Source organism: Suillus fuscotomentosus, assembly GCF_016647785.1.
Source record: "Suillus fuscotomentosus strain FC203 chromosome Unknown F5891scaffold_82, whole genome shotgun sequence".
NCBI classification, from domain to species: Eukaryota; Fungi; Basidiomycota; class Agaricomycetes; order Boletales; family Suillaceae; genus Suillus; species Suillus fuscotomentosus.
In genome coordinates, this window is record NW_024539594.1 from 194,584 (window position 1) to 216,976 (window position 22,393).

The window sequence follows — 22,393 nt, forward strand, 5'->3', positions numbered from 1 at the left end:
TTGTTCGCATATTCTGCTCTGCTCGTCTAATTTTGCACTCTGTTGTAACTGATACCTCGCATAATAATAGCTCTATAACTCATATTGTCATTATTATACTTGCAATATAACTCGAATTGTAATGAAACAAGCGCCTGACTACTCTACATCTGGAGCATTATCATTATCATCCAAATGATTGACATTAGCGGCATTTCCACTGAGAGGCGAGATATCTAATCCTGGCTTCTCCATCATGAAAAATCGGGCCTCCGTAAATCCTGATGGTAACGTTGGTGTGTGCGGAATCATAGCAACCACACTGAGGATCTGCTTAACATCAACAATGTAGATGTCCTCAAGTCGGGAGCAAGATACAACGGTCTGTGAGGAGAGCCGGAGGAGGTCTTCGTCTGGATGGGAGTACAGGCAAATGATGGCCACATCTGCAAAACGCCAGTGACGATCATCATCAGGGTCGGCTTCAACTGACAACCTGGTGAAGTATAAAACTTCACCGAATCGAATCTGCCCATCATATTTTAGCTACAGTACATCAGTATTTTACAAAATATAATACCAGAAATGCTCACCTTCACATTGCGCGACATGCGTGTTTGATCCAATGATTTGAGCATCTCTCGCCATGCTGAACGAGCGATTTGTCCATTGGGTAAGAGAAGTCGAGCCCAACGTTTAATATGAGGAAGTTCCTGTCCATCCCCAATAAAATCGCACATAGCTTGTGTGGCAGCTCCAGCTGGCGAAAACATGTACCTGTCCCGTTTTCGCAATAGTGCGTACCCATCACCTAGGTCTACCGAACCTTCTGGGAGACCTTTTGCAGGTTCATCGAGGTCAGGTATAATAGATAGAAGGGTGTTCACTTTACAACGGCGAACCCCTTCCTGTGACAAGTTTGCATAAGGCCGCGATGGTTGGCGTATCTCTTGGCCAAGGTTACCAATCGTCCGTTCCATTGTCCATTGTGCATAGCACACCGGTGGACCTTTCTGAATGGTCTCCGCAACGAGATGGTTAGTTTGATGGACGCAGGGGCGGACGAAGTGCAGGCGATCTTCTCTGAGTTGATAGTAGATAAGCTCGAATTCCCGCTCCCAGGCACAAAGAAGTACATTGGCTTGTTGGAGATCTTGTGTAGTGATGGTGTGTTGGCACATGAGTTGAAAGCCACGGACGAGCCTACAATAATTAGCCCAGTATTGCTGAGGCAGAACATTATAGAGCAGTGCAGGGCCGAGACTGAACATGTAGAGCTGGAACTCCCATGTCTTGTAACCTGTGTTTATTTTTTCGGTGACGTTCCGTGGTTTGCGGTCAAACGAGGGGGGTAGATATGGACCTGCACGTTCTACTGATTCTCCGTGTGTGCTCCAGGTTTCTGCATCTTGAAGAACTGCCCAGTCCCATGTAGCTACATCATCTGTGGGGCCGCAATTGATTGTTCCACGCCAGAGATCGAGACACAGATCACTTAAGTTTGCAGCAAGGTGCATGATGTCTGTGGTCATGCAGTGTGGAACGCCGAGACAACGAGAAGGGCTAAGGCCCATAATGAGGGGAGGCTTGGTGATACCTGTTTCCGTTTTTCGCATATCCAGCTGCTGCTGATTTGGAGATGCTACAAGCCGACGTAGGTTTTCAGTATAGTCTAAAGATCCTCCCAGAGGAAGTCTGCACACATCAATGTCTGGATGGTCACTACCCTCGGCACACCGATCTCGTGGCTTGAGAAGTGCAGGGTAATAGTGCATCGCACGAGTTTTGCGTCTGCCTCTGACTCCACAATAGATACGGCAGCCATTCTTTCTGCTGTGTCCGACCATACTGTCCCAATAGACAAGTCCGGGGCCGTCAGCAGTGGTGAAAAGCAGATGGAGATTGGAGATGAAACGGACATCACAAGATGCGTCCCAGACAGTTAGCCCTTCATTTTGAAGTGCTGCGAGATGGTGAAGACCAACAGCGAGGAAGGAGTCTACATTTTTAGGTTTGTTAGGGCCTGGTATAAATCTACCTGGGCGAATGTGCAGCTTGCGATAGTGTTTGTTAGGAGCCAGGTTTAGGATGACCCACACATACATCCAGCAATCAGATTGTTTACTCTCATAAAGCTGTGCCCCGTCGAGCGATACCATGAGAACTATGTTGTTTTCCTTGATGTCGCCGTCAAGAACTGCTCCAAGGTAATCATAACCCATGGTGATATCATCCACGATCGGAATCTCCATGGTCCTCTCTATTTGTGCAAGAATCTCCTGCATGCGTTCATGAAGATATCGCATACTCCATGCGTTCTCAGGATCACGATACAGTGACTGGAGCTGCGGGCCAAGAGGGATAGTAATGAACTTCTGAGCGGCGACTCTACTGCGTCCGTTGTTTGCTTGAAGCTTCGCCTGGTCCCAATGTGACGTGGTACACATAGGACAGTTATCCAGGTCTGCATATGGGCCGGTAAATGCGAGGCAAGATTTTGGGCACATATCGTGCTCGATCGATTCAACACCAGTATACTGACTAATGAGTTTCTCCACACTATAGAAACTGAGGAGGTCATCGACACCATCCGCACCAGCAAAGTTCTGTGTGGTGGCTCTGCAAATGCGATTGTACGCATCTTGCGAGGCATGCTCGAGTGCAAGGTACATTGAAATACTCTGGCGTACTCCTGGGCTATCGATCACGATAGGTCCTTGGGGGGGATTGCGGAGCCGCTCGAGGGCATCATCACTCAAATTCACAATTGGGTCATCGAGTGAGGCATTCCTTATAGCAAGGATGAAATCCATTATTTCTCGGATTTTGGGAAGAACGGCACTTTGTGCCAGAGCAACAATATCAATGTCGGGTCGCTGCCGGCGCTCTATTCTAATCTCGTACTGCTGTTGCTGCAGTGGATCTGGGGGTCCGTCTGGGTGCGGAGGTTCGTCTGGGTCAGGAGGCTGCGGTGGATCTGGGGGATTGTCTGTGTGCGGAGGCTCGTCTGGGTCAGGAGGCTGCGATGGATCTGGGGGATTGTCTGGGTGCGGAGGTTCGTCTGGGTGCAGAGGTGCGTCTGGGTGCAGAGGTGCGTCTGGGTGTGGAGGTTCGTCTGGGTGCAGAGGTGCATCTGGGTGCAGAGGCTCATCTGGGTCAGGAGGCTGCAGTGGATCTGGGAGATTATTTCGCTGAAAATCAAAGAGTTAGCACTCCATTCGAGTCAAAGATACTGATAGATATACAGATACCTCTTGAACATCTTGATGCTCAACTCGTGCGCATTTGTCACGCTGAGAAGTGCGTCTAGAATCTTCCTCATCCCTAGCTCATTTGACAAGATCTCGAAGTGCGGCCACACGATGAGCACTTGGAGGCAAGGACATTCTATCTGAGTTGCCGGCGTTGCCGGCAGGTGCAGTGTTGCCTGCAGCCCCAATATTTGTTTCCAGTGGGATACTATGTCCCTGTAGTGCTCTACCAGATTGTATCCTCTCTCGTTCCTGTTCTGTAGTAGTAGCTTCTAAATGTCGGTGCCAGGTGGATTTCAAAACTTGATGAGGTTGCCCGAGATTGTGCTTGCTGCAAACACAGACATAGAGCTGCCTGTCTGAACTCGAGTCGGGAGACATTCTAGAGTAGTTGATCAGTTTGGTAAAAGTGGATGCGTGAATAGTACATACTTGTCATAGGAGTTGTCTTTGCGTGAGTCGGATGCAATGTGGTGCGTTCTTCGTGCGATACAATGCAATGTCTGTGTGATACGACACGATGTCAGTGTGATGCTATACAATATTCTACAAAAACATACGAAGTTGGTGTGATACGACGTCGACGCCGACGATGCTAGTGCAATGCGAAACGACGATTTGCAAAACGAGACGAAGTTTACATTATTCAGCATATTCCAACATAGTACTAAACGGGTAATTCACATATCGTCGCATATAGTCCTTTCCCAGCCTTTCCTGTCACAACCAGTTCTTACTGGGGCTCAAGGCTGACTTACGACTATAACTCCTCGCTGTAGACATGCCCGCCATCCTGCATGAAGCGTTTTATGATGACTTGAAGCAATCCCTCACCCTCGCGATCCAGTCTTCCTTACCGTCGCATGACTATTCGACCACAAATTCACATGAATTACCCCCTCCAGATCGGGGACAAACCATTCACGCCTGATTCAATTGTATTGTTGACGGCTACGCGGGGACCTACTGAGGTCGTGCACATTCTCTACATAGGAGTAACCGCGTTGACAGAGGAATGGGATCACGTTTTTGAGAAAATGGAGTCGATGATCGCTACACATCCCGAGGTGATCTTAGCGTCGAGTGTTTTAGTACCAGAAGTCAAACGCTACGCTTCTCCTTCAGAGGTGTGTACCGCGGCGGAGACGTTGCACAACCGTTGCGATGACGAAGAAGAAAAGCCTGAACCGTTTTTTCAGCACCAGAGTTTACTTTTCTCTTTTTCGTTCACCTTCTCATTACCCACTCTTAGCTCTGCCTCAGTTTTTCAGTTCTGCAAATGAGAAATCACTCAGGATGAGCATTTCATCCGTTAAGTCCGTTTCTTCGGTCATGATGCTGATTAGCTCCGCCTCAGGTATGCGTAGTGTATATTTGTATGGCTAGCTGTTTATTCACGGAATATCACAGATCCATTCTCTGGGGCTATTATGCAGGCAAGTTAAAGCACCAAAAAAAACGCGGGGCTGCCAGGCTTACTTCTGGTCTTAGACGCCTTCCTCTCCTTTCGTTAGTCCAACTACTCTTACGTTCGGCTCTGGATCATTCGCACATAGCACTCAGATCGCAAGCGCCATTGTCATTAGTCGCTTCAAGACTAGTTACACCACCATCGAGTACTGTTACCACACAAATCTGAATGCACGCGTCCAGAGTCTCGATGCACCTACAAAGCATTCCTCAAGAGCAAGGTCCATTGTCAGATGCGCATCCTCAAAGCGGCTCCCATGATGAACGTGAAGCTCTCATTGACGTACTCGAATTGAGTGCCGATGCACTTGGAGCAGTCCGAAGCGTTTTCATCAGGTGAACAAGGGTTCCAACTCTGAACTTGAGCCAGGGCATAGGTTCGCCTGGCCGAGTTTGTCACTCTTCACTCCGCCTCAATGTATTGACAATCATCCCATGTACATAGTGGCGTGCTGGATGGTTATACCGCGATGAGCCAAAAAATAATTTGTTAGTGGTTATTCTTTCATTTCATATCACTGAACTCAGGTTCAGACGCCTTACGTTCTTCACCTCTTTCCACCACTGCCCACGCCGGGCCACACCTTCGTTCGCCTCCTTCTGCTGGCAGGAAATAGTTGAAGAAGGACTTAGTTGACTTGCTGGTGTCGTTTCTTCTACCTGATGGGTACGTCGCGCGCATTATACTGATATGATGGGTATGATCTTGAAACGTGAGCAGGTAAATGACAGCGCATATATCGTCGTCGTTCGAAATGCACTGCGTACGCAATTATAGACGATTCCGGCGAATGTTTAACGCCCGAGCGTTGTGCATTAGGAGTTGAGAGTCGCTGCGGTACGGCTATCCCACACCGTACCTGTACCCACCAAAGCTGCATCAGCGCGATGCCGCTCATAAATTTCCGTGCTGATCGCTGCAGTGTTCTGCCGGTCAGTGAACCAAGTTCACGGTCATTGACCGGATTGCATGGGAAAGCTGGCGAACTTCATCGATGTTCATCTGAACACGACTTTCAGGAGTTTCCTGGTCCTACTGTAATGAACTATACTATATCTGGTCAATGCTAGAATCTTTGATTATCCTTGTGCCACTTCACATATCATTACTCACATAAACGCATGGTTTTTGTGTGTTCGGTTCAAAGGTACGTTTTAAGGCTTAGAACTCGAAGATGGACTCCCGATTTTTGACACACCATGAAGATCGGCAAGAGATCAAACCGAGGATGGTGGTGGGATCACTTCGTGGAGCACCCAGGTTATCCTGTCAAAGACCCAGCTTCGATGGTCAGTGGAAAGGCAAAGGTAGTGTGTGCAAGGCTCTATGAGCAACGTGTTGCGCATGAGCAGGCAATGGATGAGCAGCAGGTACACTTGGGCCAGCGAGATGCACCAAGGGACAAAGTGGCAATAGCAGGCACTCATACGCAAGTTTGTTTTATAGCTTTCTGTTACTAACTTAATGTACTAGTTTGGGCTAGTGGCCCGAATGATCCCCAACGCACCTGGTTAATCAGTCGGCCAACAACACTATTATGTCACTTGCGTGATTGTGCATTGCACTCTGAGGATGTCCGTTCGCAAGCACAGCTGGAATACAAAATGGTGCAATCGGCTCTCAACTGAGACACTCACCCTTCTGGCAGAACTCAAGATGTATGTTCACGAAGAGCATGTACGCAACGATGTGGTCAAGAAGCGGCTTCAACGCCGGTACTGTGACACCGAGGCCACTGACAAAGCAGAGCCTACTCAAGTAGTTCATGCAGTTGGCGACAATCTATCAGGAGAAAGCAGCGAACGGGAGCCATGCAGCCTCGCTTTCGAGAGGCGAGGGATAAGTGATGTTGCAGCAGACCTTATTTGAGCTGTTCAGGAGGAGGAGATTTCCACCACAGAATCAATGCACTCAGTCCCCATTGGTGCTGCCGGTGCCGGTGGTTCATTCTCCCACATTGCTATCAGTGACTTACTCAACTATTCTCGTGTGGAGGAATGGTTGGGATCTTTTTATAAAGTCACTATTCGAGGTTTGGATGCTGAGCTTGAGTTATATGAGCATCTTGACTTAGATGCCGAGGGAATTGATGATCCAGACTTTCCTCAAGTTGACGATGTTCTTGACGAGTAGATAAATGAGCAATGCTACCAGATGTTATAGTAGTAGTAGTCGAGTCATCAGTGAATTCAAAAGTCCTCGATATTGTAACCATGAGAATTATAGAGATACATAATTTTGCTCCTGCCAAATATAACAATTTATACATGAATAAATTTGACGTCTTGGTATATAGGCATGCATGCCTACAAATTTAGGTTACTCTGAGACATTTATGACAATGGTGCGATGAATCAACATCACGGCCAACAAGGTATTGTGGTGTAACCGTATCTAAATGGTCAAGTGTTTCCATATTTCTCGTTTAATGTTTGAATTACAAGGCTATCTATGGGTTTATCATGGAAAGTTGAATTAGCATCAGAAGTAAAACATATACTACTATGGGCGCTTGTGAATATGTGGTGATGATGCACCATCAAGGCTAGCAGGCACATGTAGCACAGTTGTGTTCCGGTTGTTAAACATTCTCATTTCTCAGTCTTACGCGTCAAATTGAAATGCTATCTATGGGTTTATCATGGAAAGTTGAATTAGCATCAGAGGTAAAACATATACTACTATGGGCGCTTGTGAATATGTGGCGATGTTGCACCATCAAGGCTAGCAGGCACGTGTAGTGCAGTCGTGTTCCGGTTGTTAAACATTCTCATTTCTCAGTCTTACGCGTCAAATTGAAATGCTATGTAAGCCTATTTCATGGAACAGTGGCTTTAGCATTAGTAATCAAATCCATGTTAACACAGCAGCATGCGACAAGATTGTGACTTCGCGACTTCACAGCTGTTAGGGGTTGATAGTATATTTGTATCAACATTTTTCTCATTTTTCGTTGTTGAAATTCTTTCGGGGCCATTCAAGGCTATTTCACAGAGGCTGATTTATGCATTAGCTATTATACCATACAATTACATGACACTACCGTGACTTTGTACTGCCAAGACTCAAGAGGTCATTAAATTTGTATCGTAGTCAGTCAATGATTGAATTTAACATTGTTTATCGTTTATGCCGAGCCAAACGGTTTCCAATATCAATATTCATCGTGCTATGTACTTGGGAACCGCAGTTGAAATGGTACTACAAAATCAGGTGACACCGTGACACAAAGGTTCAAGCGTTCAAACAGACGAAAATCAATTCTTGCAGGTATGACTGCTGATAACAGTAAATATTACAGAGGGTGAATAATGATAACATATCTGAATGAACATGTAGATGTAGATGTGATGAACATATGGGCGTGGTATAGTGCATACGGAAAGTGGAATATATGTAAATAAGGGAACGCGGGAATGACACATCTAGAAGTCCTCATCCAACGAACTGGATGAAACATTGTCAGACAAGGTCTAACTGAAATATGAGTGAACTCACAAAGGTTTACTCGACACCTGATCGGTCTTAGCATTCGTGTGGTGGATGTTCGTCTTTGATTAGTCAGATACACGCTTTTCAAAGAAGTTGGTCTTCCCCTGTAGCGATATCATGTCCATGAAGTCGAATGGATTTGTGATGTTGTACACATTATCATTACCTAGCAAGCGGTCTGCGACAAACTCGATGTACTGGCACATAAGCTTGACATTCATGCCAATGAGGCCGACACCGGGGAGAGCATCTGGAGATGGTCAGCGTAAGATGGATAAAATGAAAGCAATGACGAACCAGTCAAGAATTCCTGCTCGATGGCGACAGCCTGGGTAATGATATACTTGACAGTCTCAGGGTGCGGGCGACGCTAAAGAGCAAGGATGCAAAATTGGTGCGCATACCCTCATCACGGTTGATGAGCTCGTTTGAGAACGTAAGACCAGGCATGAGACCACATTTCTTGAGCCAGAAGATGAACGCAAAGGAACCAGAGGAAAAGATGCCTTCGACAGCAGCGAAGGCGACCAAGCGCTAAAGGTGGAACGATATCGGATATCTACTTCAGTGCCCAGTCAGCCTTACGCTTGACACAAGGAATAGTTTCCATGGCGTCAAAGAAATATTCGCGCTGGGCAGAATCCTTGATGTATGTGTCGATGAGAAGTGAGTAGGGTCTCAGAGTGAATGTTTTCCATCGTGATTTGGTAGCCGTAGGAGCACCGGGCCTCAGCAGCCTGGACCTCATTAGAGAAACGTTCGATGAGGTTTTCATTGACAATGCCGTTGGATGCCGCGAAGAAGGCAAGGACGTGTGAAATGAAGTGACGTTCATTGTCATTAAGACGGCTGGTCCAGTCATGGATGTCTTTTGAGAGGTCCATCTCCTTGGCAGTCCAGAACGACGCCTCTGCTTTCTTGTGCCATATCTCGTGGTATTGAACGAGGAAAAGAACGAAATGACGCTTGAATTCTTTGAGCAGAGGCTCTTCACTTTCAGGTAAGTCAATTTCGCCGACAAATTCCTTGTGAAGTTCTTCAAGCTCGTCCTCAGCATCTTGAGAGTTCGGCGAGACTGAACACTTACGATCATCGATCAAAACAGGAATAGCATCCTCATCATCTGATGGCTTGGCTGGTGAGTTCGATATTTGCTAGGGTTGCAGCCTTCTTGATTGGTGTTGGAGCAGGCAATGATACACGAACTGGTGCAAGAGTAGAAGCCATTAAAAGTATGGGATGATATGTAGTGAGACGAAGAAGATATCGCAAGAGACGGAGGTCTGAGTTTGAGTTAATACACTGATTTGGTGGACGTCTTGAAGGCGGTCGAACTTCGTAGTTATGCGACGAGGGAGGTGAGGTGGAGGAATTACCAGAACCATTTGCGAGTAGAATCTCTAAAGCAGCTTGTACATTGAGACCGGTAGCCGTAGCTGCAAGCGCTATACATGCTTGTTGGGGAGAGAATCCCATTTCCACGATTTGCCCGACGATGTGGGGAGGTGGTGAGACAGGCTTTGATGAAAGACGCTGCAATTGTGAAGTTGGAGGTGATGGTGTGGCACGAGTCAATTGATTGTGTGAAGACTCGGGATACGGAGTGATGGACACGAATGCGAATGTGATGGAGGTAACACTAAGGGTGATTCTGGAACTGGATGCGTGCGCATCACACTTGTGAATGGATGATTTAATAATAAAAAAGTACAGCAGCACACCTTGACATCAGAACTTGAGGCATCAAGAGTTGAAGAACTGATGAGTACTAGTATAGCTAAAAGAGAGCCGGGCGTGAATGCAGAAAGAGATGGGTAACATGTGATAAGGGGAAAAGTCGTTTAATGTTCACTTTTGATATGCACTACTAGTATACTGCTGGCGGAGGAGTTTCAATCACGAGACACCGCCGGGCCTCAGGCTTCCGAGTCAGAAAGACAAGTCGATAATCGTTTAGAGGACTCCAAGTAATAGATGATGTAGTAAGTAGAGGCAATTATGGATTTGTTTAGAAAGAAAGGTCGTCAAACGTGTCCTCGTCTCCGTCCTCCTCCGAGTCGTCTGCGTCTTCATCTTCATCTTCATCTCCCTCGTCTTCATCGTCATCTTCCATCTCACCCTCCTCCTGCTCATCATCACCTTCGTCATCGCCATCCTTGTCGTCATTGTCTGCGTCACTGTCAACGACATCCATCGCATCACGATCACCCAGTGTTACTAAATGAGAGCTGAGACAATCTCTAGTCATCCTCCGCGACATTACTGGATGCCCGACGCCAAAGTGAGTATAGCACATGAACATATCTCGGTCCACAAATCTGACCCAAAGTTCGTAAGTCCACAGCACCATTAGAGATGTATTGACACTCACATGCCGACATAATGCTCCTCCCAATCGTCCAGCTCCCCGCCAGGGCGCGCTAATGATTTCCCGTAACGAAGCGAGCTTGTACCACGTTCTGAGGCAAATGCAGGAATCAGGTGAGCCCCTCGAATTACTTGCCCCGGATTCAGAAACCCAAACGCGTCAGAGTCTGATTCATCCACAAACGCAACCTTTGGAAGGCGAGCGTGTTTCATACCGGATCTGTGGTTCTGCAATGGTGCCAGCCACCTGACCCAGAGAAACTCGAGGTGCTGCCATTCGGGTTGGGCTCCGCTGTTGATCCATGTTTCCATATGGTAAATGCCCAATATGTGGGCATACCAGTATGGGTGAGTAGGTGCCGTCTCCCCCGAAAGTACCATGATATCAGCGTGTGTTCTAGGGCTGACGGTGTCGTATTCTCGCCTGAGGTCATATGTAGTGTAGTGTACCTGCATGGTTTGGACTGAGTAGATTAGATTATTAGGGATAATGACTGAATTGTGTTCCTCATCCGTAAAGGTGTGATCGCAATAGCTGATATCCAGCTTCCGCAGCCTGTACAGGACGTGGTCCTTGAGTTTGGGGATAAAATTCAGATAATAATCATAAGCAAAGTGTAAGCCCCGCTGCAATATTAGTCTACCTTAACCGCTGGATCGCCGTCGTGATCTTGCAGGAATCGAAATAGATTGATTGGACTATCTCTATTGGTCGCGATGTGGTGATGTATGTCAGAGAATGCTGAAAGGGAAGTATCAGCGGGTGATTGGCTGTTAGAGGAGCAAGCGCCTCCTGCTTCTGCAACTCGTTGAAGTACACGGCGCCTTCGTTCGTGCTTAGCTAACTGCCTCGGCGTGTCCAATTTGCTGGTCAATGGATAAAACACCTTGAGAGCTCTGTGTGCAAGTTCCCCCTGGCCAAGTTTAACTTCTGTAGATCTGGAAATATTGTGTATACATACCATTTGAGTACTGAAGGAATCTGTGGTTCCGAAAAGTCTGATAGATCTCGCGTAATCTGCCATCGCATGAAATTTGTAAGTGTTCAGGTTGAATTTCTTTGTCCTCGGCCCGCTCGAGTCTGCAGAAGGATTAGTCCTGGGTTGTTGAGCGAACCTTTGTTGACGGGCTGCTTTCTCTTTAGGTAACTCCATAGTATTAAAGTTAGCGCAGGTGTCGTGTCGAAATTTGCGCAACTTCCGAGAAAGTATCTTGAAAGTATCTTCAAGAAAAGTTACCGTAGAGTTTGAGTGCATCCTGAGCTTGGCAAGTGCGTGCCACTGCACAAACTGATACAGCAAAGACTGCACAACTATATCATGATCGGCGGGGAATAGCCCTTCGAAAGCTGGGATAGCACACTGATGACAGAGAACATGTTAGCGAGACGAATGCAGAAAAACGAGTCACACAAAAACCTGTAAGATATCTTCGAAGTCCCGCGCTGCTAACCGTTTCATCTCAGAAGTATTGTTTGCGAACTTTCGGATGATGCCATTGCCATAAGTCGGAACGTGACGAAACCTACGAGGAGATCGAGAATCATTAGCAGGTAATAAAACTCTAGGTGAATTCTGCTTACCTACAGTCAAGGGCTGCGACTAGCTGGCTACCATTGGGAAGGGCATACAGAAGCCTGATGAGGTGGGTTAGTAGCGCTTTCCAAGTTCCTAACTCGCATTCATGCATGAAGTTGACTACCAGCATGTGGAAGGGGTCTAGGCCGAACGGTCCAAGTTTCTGCACAAATCGGTTCTGCAGGTAGCTGATTTGGGCCCATCAATTGAGAGAATCTATATGCACTTACCAAAGTGGGTACCCATGAGCCCTCTCCGAGGGCGTCTTCAACCTTCGAACCATCTACTGTATTCCCTCGCTTATAGATGAACTCGCGAGCCTTGAGGACTTTCGTCATAGCATATATACGTAGATTTTGTATGCGACTTCGCATGTCCTTGACGAGACCGAGGGAGCCAAACAAACTTTTTGGGGTCAGACAGCGAGGGCAAGCGCATGAACCCATATCTTTGATGGTCGCAATTAAAACCCTGGAATTTAATGAGCAATCCAACAACTTTAAGAAGGGAAAGCAAAATGACTTCTCGGGATAATCAGCAGAATATGTAAAGATCCGGGGAAACACCCTGCGCAGTACACCATCCGCACATTTGAGGACAAGACCGTGCTGATACACAAAAAGAAAGTCCTCGTCGAGTAAAATTTCCCAGCATCCGTGAAACAATTCCCGGTGGCAGTGAGTATGAAGTGATGCCATGCTGGTTTTTGATATGCGTGATAGACCACTCAGAATATCTTTAATGCTGTCAGGCAGCTGACAAGGTAGTGAGCATAAACAACTGGTCAATAGGCATCCCGTAAGGTCGACTCACCGAAGGCAAGAACCCTACAAGGTGGCATGCTCCAGATTGAGGTAACGACCGGGCGTACTTCATCAGGTTTCCAAAATAGAGGTAAAGCAGCCATGCTTTCGTGGTTCCGAAGTTCGCTAGGTGAGTTGCATCGGAAAAGAACATAAGTCCCGCTACAACCCGTTCCAAGGAACAATTAGGCTCCTTTGGCAACTTTTGAAGATCGTCCTGAGCCTCCAGCCATGCATCCGAGGTGTAGAGCTCGTCAAATAGTCGCTCCTGATGGCCATCCAAAGGATCTTTCCATAGTCGTTTGAAGGGCGAGAGATGGAACGTGCGGGCTTGGACGTCTGCAAATGCTGCGCGAATGACTTCAACTAGAGGGCGATAGTGGAATCCGTGAATAGTATATGCTTTGGGGCCTTCCTCGGTTGACTTAGTTGGAATGTCGATAGTAATGTCCGCCTTAACCCAGTCATCCGGGAAAATAATTCTCTTTCCACCCTCATCCCTATCCAATTCTCGCAAGCTCCTCCTCACCGAGAAGCCTTCGAGGTCCTTGACGTCAAAATCGTCAGCCTGCAAAACATCTTTGACGAGATGCTGGATCTCAGCTTCCGATTTCTTGTGGCTACCTGCGTTCATCCAGGATACAAGCCGATAAATGGACATGTTGGGAAAGGGAAAGGGCAGCGGCAAGACATTGGGTAGACCTGGGGAGTCCGTTCCTTGAACCGCCGTTGGACATGTCCTTGCGAGTAATGTGGATGGGATAAACTTATCCGGCTCGAAGGAAGCACGACGGGGGTATAATCGACTGAGTCCGAACGAGTTACAGGCAGTCTGGATGGTGTCACATAGCGTCAAAATGACCCGTTGAATTCTGTTCCGGTGTGGAGGTGATGGCCTTGGGACGTCATCAACATTAAGTTCATTAAAATCTTCGGCTAGGTGTTCAATATTATCGAAAGACCTGGGAATCCTTCTCCTAGGAAGTGCGGGCGCTGCTGAAGTTGAGTAATTAGCAATGCCCAGATGCAGAGGTCGAAACAAGCCTACATAGAATGCACCTTTCAGGTCTGTTTCCAAAGTTGGGGCCCTCTAAGTCCATTTCCGAGTCCATAGCAGTAGGAAAATAACTTTCTCCCCTTTCCGAGTTTGCGTCTACATCGGAGGGGAACTGTGAGGGCCCAGGATTAGGGGCATCATATGTTGCATGAGCTGTAGAGGGTCTGCAAGGAGTATTTGGTCTCAGACGGACCTTCACTGCATGTCCGGGGAGTCTCACCGGTAATGACCTCCGAGTCTATGTACACATGTTACTTTGAGTACACTTCACCGTAAAGGACCACTCACTCCTGATGCGTTTCCTGATGGTTTTAGAACTAAATTCGTCAATGCTGCATCCCTCGCTCGTTGGGCTCTCTTTTGGCTTGCAAGGAGGCTAGATGTCTTGAAAAAATGACAACTTGCGCGGTGCCTACTAAGTCCTCGGGTATCCGTTGCCTTATTCCATGAGCAACCTCGAGCGCCGCAAGACACCATCGAAAGAACAAAGAATACGATCCAGAGAAATTCGAGCCGCATGCTAAACTAGTAGGCTTGTCAACGACATGGATTTGTTTGAGTGTCTGAGACGCTAATAATAACTTACCATATAACATGATCACGTGATAACTACTGTAACAATAGCGGCAAACAGTCCTGATTATAAACAACCAAGCAAAATACAATATCAATGCGTAGAAATATTGCGCATACACAGGGATAATAGAAATACAATAACGCGGCCGGAGGTGCTCCGTGAACCTGAAGCTCGCTGCTCTCCCCATCTGAGAGTGGTACCCTGGTGGGGTCAACAACACGCATCTCACAACCATTGATGGGATGTCTGAGATTTAGGAGTAGGCTTGGTTGCGAGCGGGTTGTGAATGCATTCAGCACTGCAGAAACCCATCAGTTTACATGGAGTTATGACCCAAGCCAGGGGGATGCACTTGATTGGAAATGACTTCCAAATGCGTCAACAATATCATCTCCGAGTCCATCCGCGACGTTATCGTCAACCTCGATCAAGATGACATTGCAATTCCAATTCAAGATTCTTTTTAGAACAGTTGCAGCAGTCTGAGCCATATTCACGCGGCCGTCGAGCTTCTCATGATCAGTCGGGGGCCTGGTTGACAAGACAGTTCCAGCCTGCTCCCTGGTAAATTTGACAGTACTAGAAGTCGTAAACGATCAAGGAATAGTCAAGAGTGTATGCTAATTATTCACGAACCGCGTTGCCACATGATACTAAATCCCTGTCGCGCCTTTGAACAGTTGTAGTACTGTAGTATGACCTGTAGATTGTGATGAGTAACAAGATCAGAAGAGTATGCCAAGAACACCGGACATCACAGGTGGAATCGTTCATTCTTGAGCCTACGAAACTTGGCCGGTGTTCCTGAGCCTGCTGAACAGCGCAGGAGGCTGCAGCTTCTTCCATGGTCCATTCATACTACTGAAGAGAACGCCACAACTCCTTCGGAAGAAGAACCTGAAAGCGCACCCATGGCCATGTCAGAAGTAAACGTGAAGAAGATCAATGAAGATGTGAAAGAGTTCTTTGCCATTCACAATCTTCAAGGGCGGTGGGCTACTTTGCCAATCTTCCCAACGAGCACCGCTTCCTGCTCGTGGACAAGCTGGTTGCGTCCACGCTGGCGACGTAAGTCAGTTTTATTCATATCTGGGACATCACATAACCTACCTAGAGCACCATGGTTAAAGGAAGTGAATCCTAGAGCAGCCCAGTGCTGCCCAGTGGGAGCGGTGTTCCGATATCTGCAGTGAGAGTCAAGATAGATCACATCGGGGGGTTCAAGATGACTTACGCGCCACTGCCGAATGCCTGGGGCATGGTCCACACAGACTTGGTGCGGTCAAAGCCCAAAATGTTGAGCCTGTCTTTGAAGGTCTGGACACGGGCCCTGACATCATACAAGGTGCCCTTGCAGTTATCGCAACCACAGTGACCGAAGTCCAGAGTACACACTGTGTGCCACATAGGAGAAAATGTGGTGTTGATACCAATAAGATTAGCATACTACTCCAGAGATTAGAAACACGAGCGACGAAAACTGTGATGAATGACTCACATAAAGAACAATATCGGCTCCATTGATGTAAGGCGAGAAGTTGTAGTCCTGGCAATTCAGAACAGTAGAGACAGGGTGGTATCCGTCCAGCTTGTATATCAAGTCACATGTAGACTGCGCCGCATCTAAGGGGTCGGAGTTGCCATTGGGCTCATGGGCGGTTTCCCAGTTCAATAGGTTGGGAATCGAGGCATAAGTCTTGACTTGTTAAGCGACAATGGTCAAGTTTTGGTAGTTTCTGGATAGAAGATATCAGCAGCCATGTGATGAGGTGGTGAAGTCTGACATACGATCGCATATCATATACGATGTACATGCCGGCACTGACGGTCTTGTTGATGACTTCTTCGAAGATAGTAAGGTTGTTATGGGGAATCGGGTGAAGCTATGGCACAGATGTTCAGTGCAGGATAGATCAGATGTTCGCAAGACATACAGTTGTCCAGAGACTTGATGGAGAGGGGATGGCAAATAAGTTCATTGTTATGTTTGGTTCAAAGTGGGATTTATTAGGAGATCATTTATATGTTACCGTTTCTATGGATGCTGTGGGCTACGAAGTTGAACAGCTTGTTGTACAGGCATAGGACTATGCCCAACTGCGCTTGGAGCCGGCGGCGTTGTGTTTCGTCAGCAGGGATTATTTGTAGAAGGGCCGAAACCTGTGTCTGACTCGGAATAAGATTGTGAGCACTACTTGGACCTGAGTACTTGAATGGGCAGGAGTAAATGATAGAACACCATCGTGATGGTGCAAATATCGAGCAGAAGCCTATTCAATATTCAGGCCTGAGGCTTGAAGCTTCAATTAAGCTTGAATGTACGTGATATGATGGTAGACGAAAAGGAGGAGAGATATGGGCAGCTGAGATTGAAAAGGAGACAATAGGCATGCACGTGGGGTAGACACAAATTGATTCTGCGGGATGAAACGCTCAGTGTTCGATGCCCAGAGGACAACATGGGATAGTCACTGCTCATCGCTCCACCACGAGGCTAAATTAGTGACAGTCAAAGAATGGCTGCTCGTATATATTAGCACTGGCACTACCACTGTGTCTAGTTGACTTATCATAATATTTAGGTGCTGGAGCGTTAGTGTAATACTCAAAAAGCACGACCAAAAATGGTGAGGAATAATGTATCATCTGAATACATCTACGACCTGTCGAGACCAGATAAAACATGAGAGACAACAGGGTTAAGTAAATGCCAGAATGCCCTGCCTGCGCTCAGGATCGCTCATCCGATGGACACGGACTGTCTGGCTGACGTGGATGTTGCCCATATCTTGGGGGCAATGAGGCTGTACTTGCATGAACTTTTGCCGCGCAAGCAAGACACGGACCAGGTCGATGCGAGAGCCGTACTTTGGGCAGATTAGAACCAGATCTGATCATCGAACCCGCAAAGGGCAAATGTGTCGATAATGCTTGATCAAGGGCAAGTGTATCGCCAAGGGAAAGGGCTCCCAGGACGGCTGCAAGCTGGTGCTTTCAATGCTTGAGCAGCTCCTTGTGCTGGAGACCTGCCAGCATTGATGGGGCGATCTTACCCTTCCTGGGGGTGGGGGTCACCGATGGTGGCAGGGCAGAAAGGTCAAGGCCGTTATTAGCCCGACCATTCAATAGAGCCAAGTTGTCCAAAATCTCATCCTCTGCACCCAACTGTGGCTCTGCCTCCCGCACTTGTGCCACGCCTGACATGTTAGCTGGCACCTTCCTCTTCTTCATATTCCCAGGCTGCTGCAGATGATCTGTATAGTCACCCTCACTCTGGTCCTCCTCCGACCTTCCCATTTTCTCGAGTTGATACGCCACGCTCAGATCAAGGGTGTCTCCATTACGGGTATCACCGAACACAGAGGCGTAGTAAGACTGCAGAAAGAAGGAGTCAGCATGAGCAAGGAGTTTTTCTGCGAGAGATTCTGTGCCGAGAATGTCGGCCATGGGATGGGTGACGTCTGCTGCTGGAATGGGCGCGTCTGAGGTATGTCTATGTTTGGGTAACGGTTTAAGCCTCCTCAACGGCTGAAATTCTGGCTCATCAGATGCAGGAGATGATCCTCGATACATTTTGTAGCAGAATTTCAATGGAAAAAGATAATTGGAAGAAGCTGGCAAACTGTAGCGTCCAAAGCAAAAGAGCGGAGGGAACGCCTCAAATACGTACGGCTTCCGGCACTGGCCCTTGTGATGACGTGAAGACCAACTGCTACAGGTCGGTGGCCATGACAGCCAATCCATTTTCGCACCCTCCGGAGTCTCGCCAGAGCTTGAGAGTAAAACAGCCTGCAATGGGAAGGCGTCTAGGAATTGATAAAATAAGACAGGAAAGACTACGGTACAGGATATGCGATGCTTTAACAGTAAAAATTGTCTCGTGAGGATATCAAATAATGTCTGACCACGTGTCGCAATGCCAATAAATGAGTGGATATCGCGAAACGACGACTGACAAATGATGTATGCTGCCCATGTCTACAGCCTGCCGTTTAACGTCTATCTATCATGTGGAGAGGGGGGTGGCCCTTTGGGGGAAAGAATCAGGAGTAGACATACTGCACTGAGATAATAGAAACACAGACGACGAATGTAAGATAGGCCGTATAGTCTTCATGATGAGCAGGAGCAACGAGACAAACCAGGTTGAAAGAGCAGTGCAAGGAGTCCGTGCGTGAGAGAGGAAAAGAGAGTGAAACACACAGCGAGATGGATGTTTGAGTGCATAGGGCAAGGAGTTTGTTGTTACCAGGGACATTTTCATGAGTGTAAAATCGAGGTGAATCGAGGAAATCCGATGGAAGTTGCAGGCTGAGAAGAACTTGATACACTTGAGTGGAAGGCGAGTGGATTCTGGGCGTGGCGACAGTATATTTACCACCAGCCGGATCCACCACCGCTTGCTCCATTGTTATTATAACCTCCGCCGGAACCATAACCTCCACCGCCGCCATATGAAGGGGCATTGCCGTAGCTCATGTTACCACGTCCAAAGCTCCCACCATAGTTGCTGGCACCGCCATAGCCAGACTGTTTGTAATCGCGGTTGCCACCATGACCATGAGCTCCAGCACTGCCACCTCCACCTCCACTTCCACCTCCACCTCGGCCACGACTGCCATGGAAACTTGATCCAAAGGTCGTCTCATGTACGACACTCTCCAACCACGAAGGAATCTCCTGATTAGCCTCGTGGAGAAGTTCGAGAAGATCGCGGACAATGTTTTTGTTTCCGCGATTAAAGAATGCAGTGGAGACACCGGTGTTTCCGGCACGACCAGTATGACCAATGCGGTGGATGTAGTCATCAATGTCCGAAGGTAGGTCGTAGTTGATCACATGAGTGACGTTAGGAATATCAAGACCACGGGCTGTGACAGCAGTAGCTACTAAAATTGGAGTACGTCCGGTGCGGAAGGTCTGCAAAGCCATCTCACGCTCACGCTGGGAGCGATCACCATGAATAGGCGTGGCAGGGAGGCGATTTGACATGAGGAAATCAGACAACATGTCAGCCATGCGCTTGGTCTCCACGAAGACGAGGGTCAACCCGCCAGGAGGATCAGATGCGAGGAGATCAAGCAAAACTGAATGCTTGTCATTGTCCTCCACGTACTCGATCTTTTGCGTGATGTTCTCAGAGGTTGAACCGACACGACCGACAGAAAGGAATATGTAGTCCTTCAGGAAGTCTTGTGCGAGCATTTGGATATCACGTGGGAATGTGGCACTAAACATAAGTGTCTGGCGATCTTCTATGCCAGGCATGTCCTCGCCTTGGACGATCCTACGAATCTGAGGCTCGAAACCCATGTCAAGCATGTGATCAGCCTCATCAAGGACAAGGTATCGAATGTTTGCTAAACTGATCTGACCACGCTCAATGAGGTCGACAAGCCGTCCAGGAGTAGCACTAAGAAGATCACAGCCACGCTCGATCAGACGCAGCTGCTGATTAATGTCGGCACCACCATACACCACTGCCGGGCAAACCCATGAGCTGTATGCAAATTTGCGTGCTTCTTCGTGAATTTGACTGACAAGCTCGCGGGTGGGAGCAAGAATAAGGGCAGTAGGGTAGGCTTTACATGAGCGTGAGTACCCCATTGATGGGGTCTCAGGTGGTGGGGCACGAGGTCCGGAAGCGAAAGAGGTGGAAAAAATAGGAAATAGGAAGCCTCCTGTCTTGCCTGAACCAGTCTAGAGTGCAATGTCAGCGGCTACAAATTACCCAAAGAAAAATACACACCTGAGCACAGGTCATTAAATCTCTGTTACCAGCGACAATAGAAATGGAGTACTTTTGAACGGGAGTCGGAGTGGTGTAACGAGCAAATGCGATGTTCTCCAAGAGAACAGGGTCTAGTGGGGGGTTTGTGAAAGCTGTAACGGGGTCTGGGACTCCAGCGCCTGTAGCCTCGACAGGAATATCATCATATTTCTCGAAGTTGATGCCGGTGTGTTGCTTGGATGGATCAGTCGGATCTCCGAAAAGCTCCTTCTCCATGCGAGGATTGCGAGGGCCCACGACATGAACACCATTGCACCAGGCACCGAATCCAGCAGAATCACGCTGTTGGCTATCTCCACGGGGTTCTCTGGCAGTCCATCCGTTGCTAGTTGGGCGACCTGCCCAATCACTTGCACTGCTACCTCCACGGGAAGGACTGCTGAATGCAAGAGCGACATCTTTGCTACCTTTGTCGGGAGGACCACCTCGGAGGGGTTCAAATGTACGGCGAGGAGAAGCTTGGGGCTCGTTCCAGCCGGTCCTGGGTACGAGCGCTTGATTGACACAGGATGCAAAATCAAAAGGAAATTACGTACCCGTTTGGCTGTTGCGGGGGTGGTGTAGCGCGCTGCACATTTCTCAAGTGAGGTGGAACATATGCAGATTTCGTTCCATTTATGCCGAGAGAAGCTGTATTAAAGATATTAGTTTAATGATAAGGCGACAAAGATAATATGAGTGAGCGTGTACCAAACTGAGTTTCTAGACTTTCATTGCCGTTTACAATTCCATTGGTCACGTAGCAGCGTCCTCGATCTTTTTCTATATTCTGGCGTTAGGTGACAGCAGACGGAACATGGAAGTAACACTTACCTGAACTCCCTGACGTGCTTCTTCGAAGTTGTGAATCTGGCCTTTGATTTTGTTCAACTCCACAAGTAAAGTAGCCTGTTCTTGATCGATAGCGGTTCTCCTACCGACAGCATCCTCGAATTGTTGCATGATCGAGGCCTTTTCCGCTTCGGCTTCCTGTACGGAGAGGATTGTCAGCTAGGATAGATGAAATTCACGTGGACATACATCTTTTGCGCTCTGTAATCCCATGATATCAGCTGGCATCTCTTCTTTTGCCTCCTCTTGAAGCGAAGCAAGCTCTTGTTTCGCAGCACGGTGAGTTTTGAATAAAGAGCATTCTTGTACCTAGCAAACCATGCGTGTTCAGGAATGGTATAACGGAGAGGAATGGGTGAGACTAACATTCATCCCATTGATTTCGCGTGCCAGGGCCTGAAACTGCTGTCTGAGCTGAGTAGCCTCATCTTGTGCAGCCTTACATTCGCCCTCTGCATCTGCAAGTTCTCTTGCCAAGTGCTGCAAAATGATTTAGCATGATTGTGAGATCGTACAATATCGACGAACCTAAGCACAGAGGCAGAGTCGCTTGATGTGAACATCATGTTGCAGGGGTCATTTGGAGGAAGCCTTTGCAATTTGATCGACTGACCACCTCTCTCGGCATATCGATGGACATTGCACACGCATGTAATCGGCTGCCCACGTGATGCCTCCTCCATTCATGTGTTTCAGGATGTTGTCAGCATCAAGACGCTTGGGCGCAACGACCGTACGCTCAATATTTGCTTGGTTGATTGACATCTGGAGGACGTAAGGGTCTGTGATCTGGATAGCAGAATTACATAGGTAGTAATGAAAACAGTACAGACTTACTTCCAGGACACTCTTCGAAATTTATATAGAAACCTTAAGGGACGAAGGGTGCAAACGCTCCACCCTTGCCATCTGCGGGCCTCACCCAGAGTGTGCGCAAGTCAGTCTTGGTGACGAAAGCATTTGTGTCAGGGAGATACAAAAGAGATGCACTAGTCTTGAATTTCTGGGACTTTGAAGACGAAGGTGCATCGAAACTTTGCTTACTAAGCCGACAGTACATATGTGCACGTGATATATCGCACTCACTGGAGGTGCTGTTATTTTCAACCACATGCACCGTTACTCTACAATACCGAAACCTTGAGACCCTAGGTAAGACGCGAGTATGAAGTCAAGGAGATACATGAGCACTACTTA

The 22,393-nt window shown here is 47.7% G+C and overlaps 7 protein-coding genes across 7 annotated transcripts; 1 reads left to right on the forward strand and 6 right to left on the reverse strand.

The window, feature by feature from the left end:
• Positions 1–138: 138 nt before the first annotated feature.
• On the reverse strand, positions 139–959 carry F5891DRAFT_961783 (uncharacterized protein; the record flags this gene model as incomplete). The annotated part of the gene is made up of 3 exons (XM_041375838.1): positions 139–525; positions 573–619; positions 674–959. 3 exons carry the CDS (start codon positions 957–959, stop codon positions 139–141), a joined length of 720 nt encoding a protein of 239 aa, XP_041219878.1.
• A 1,335-nt stretch (positions 960–2,294) lies between these two features.
• F5891DRAFT_930767 (uncharacterized protein) lies at positions 2,295–2,792 on the reverse strand (the record flags this gene model as incomplete). The annotated part of the gene is made up of 1 exon (XM_041373950.1): positions 2,295–2,792. A coding segment is annotated over one exon (498 nt), but the record flags the coding sequence as incomplete, so codon positions are not given.
• Positions 2,793–5,620: 2,828 nt separating this feature from the next.
• On the forward strand, positions 5,621–6,413 carry F5891DRAFT_1063185 (uncharacterized protein). The gene is made up of 2 exons (XM_041362994.1): positions 5,621–6,123; positions 6,172–6,413. The coding sequence occupies exons 1-2, from the start codon at positions 5,901–5,903 to the stop codon at positions 6,327–6,329; spliced, it is 381 nt and encodes a 126-aa protein (XP_041219880.1). The 5' UTR covers positions 5,621–5,900; the 3' UTR covers positions 6,330–6,413.
• Positions 6,414–8,258: 1,845 nt separating this feature from the next.
• Positions 8,259–9,669, reverse strand: F5891DRAFT_1131009 (ribonucleotide reductase small subunit; the record flags this gene model as incomplete). Its single annotated transcript, XM_041364607.1, has 5 exons — positions 8,259–8,443; positions 8,538–8,727; positions 8,786–8,870; positions 8,917–9,316; positions 9,495–9,669. The coding sequence occupies 5 exons, from the start codon at positions 9,667–9,669 to the stop codon at positions 8,259–8,261; spliced, it is 1,035 nt and encodes a 344-aa protein (XP_041219881.1).
• A 5,887-nt stretch (positions 9,670–15,556) lies between these two features.
• Positions 15,557–16,553, reverse strand: F5891DRAFT_1256151 (uncharacterized protein; the record flags this gene model as incomplete). The annotated part of the gene is made up of 5 exons (XM_041370008.1): positions 15,557–15,758; positions 15,809–16,020; positions 16,073–16,270; positions 16,401–16,457; positions 16,509–16,553. The coding sequence occupies 5 exons, from the start codon at positions 16,551–16,553 to the stop codon at positions 15,557–15,559; spliced, it is 714 nt and encodes a 237-aa protein (XP_041219882.1).
• A 1,015-nt stretch (positions 16,554–17,568) lies between these two features.
• Positions 17,569–18,147, reverse strand: F5891DRAFT_1256152 (uncharacterized protein; the record flags this gene model as incomplete). Its single annotated transcript, XM_041370009.1, has 1 exon — positions 17,569–18,147. One exon carries the CDS (start codon positions 18,145–18,147, stop codon positions 17,569–17,571), a length of 579 nt encoding a protein of 192 aa, XP_041219883.1.
• Positions 18,148–18,948: 801 nt separating this feature from the next.
• On the reverse strand, positions 18,949–21,307 carry F5891DRAFT_1131010 (P-loop containing nucleoside triphosphate hydrolase protein; the record flags this gene model as incomplete). The annotated part of the gene is made up of 5 exons (XM_041364608.1): positions 18,949–20,274; positions 20,324–20,846; positions 20,902–20,995; positions 21,056–21,134; positions 21,179–21,307. 5 exons carry the CDS (start codon positions 21,305–21,307, stop codon positions 18,949–18,951), a joined length of 2,151 nt encoding a protein of 716 aa, XP_041219884.1.
• Positions 21,308–22,393: the final 1,086 nt, after the last annotated feature.

Bases quoted from the DNA above. Each gene is read 5' to 3' on its own strand.
- F5891DRAFT_1063185 (XM_041362994.1), top strand. From the start codon at position 5,901: ATGAAGATCGGCAAGAGATCAAACCGAGGATGGTGGTGGGATCACTTC. The intron at 6,124-6,171 runs CTCATACGCAAG...AACTTAATGTAC, and splicing joins CAAAGTGGCAATAGCAGGCA to TAGTTTGGGCTAGTGGCCCG.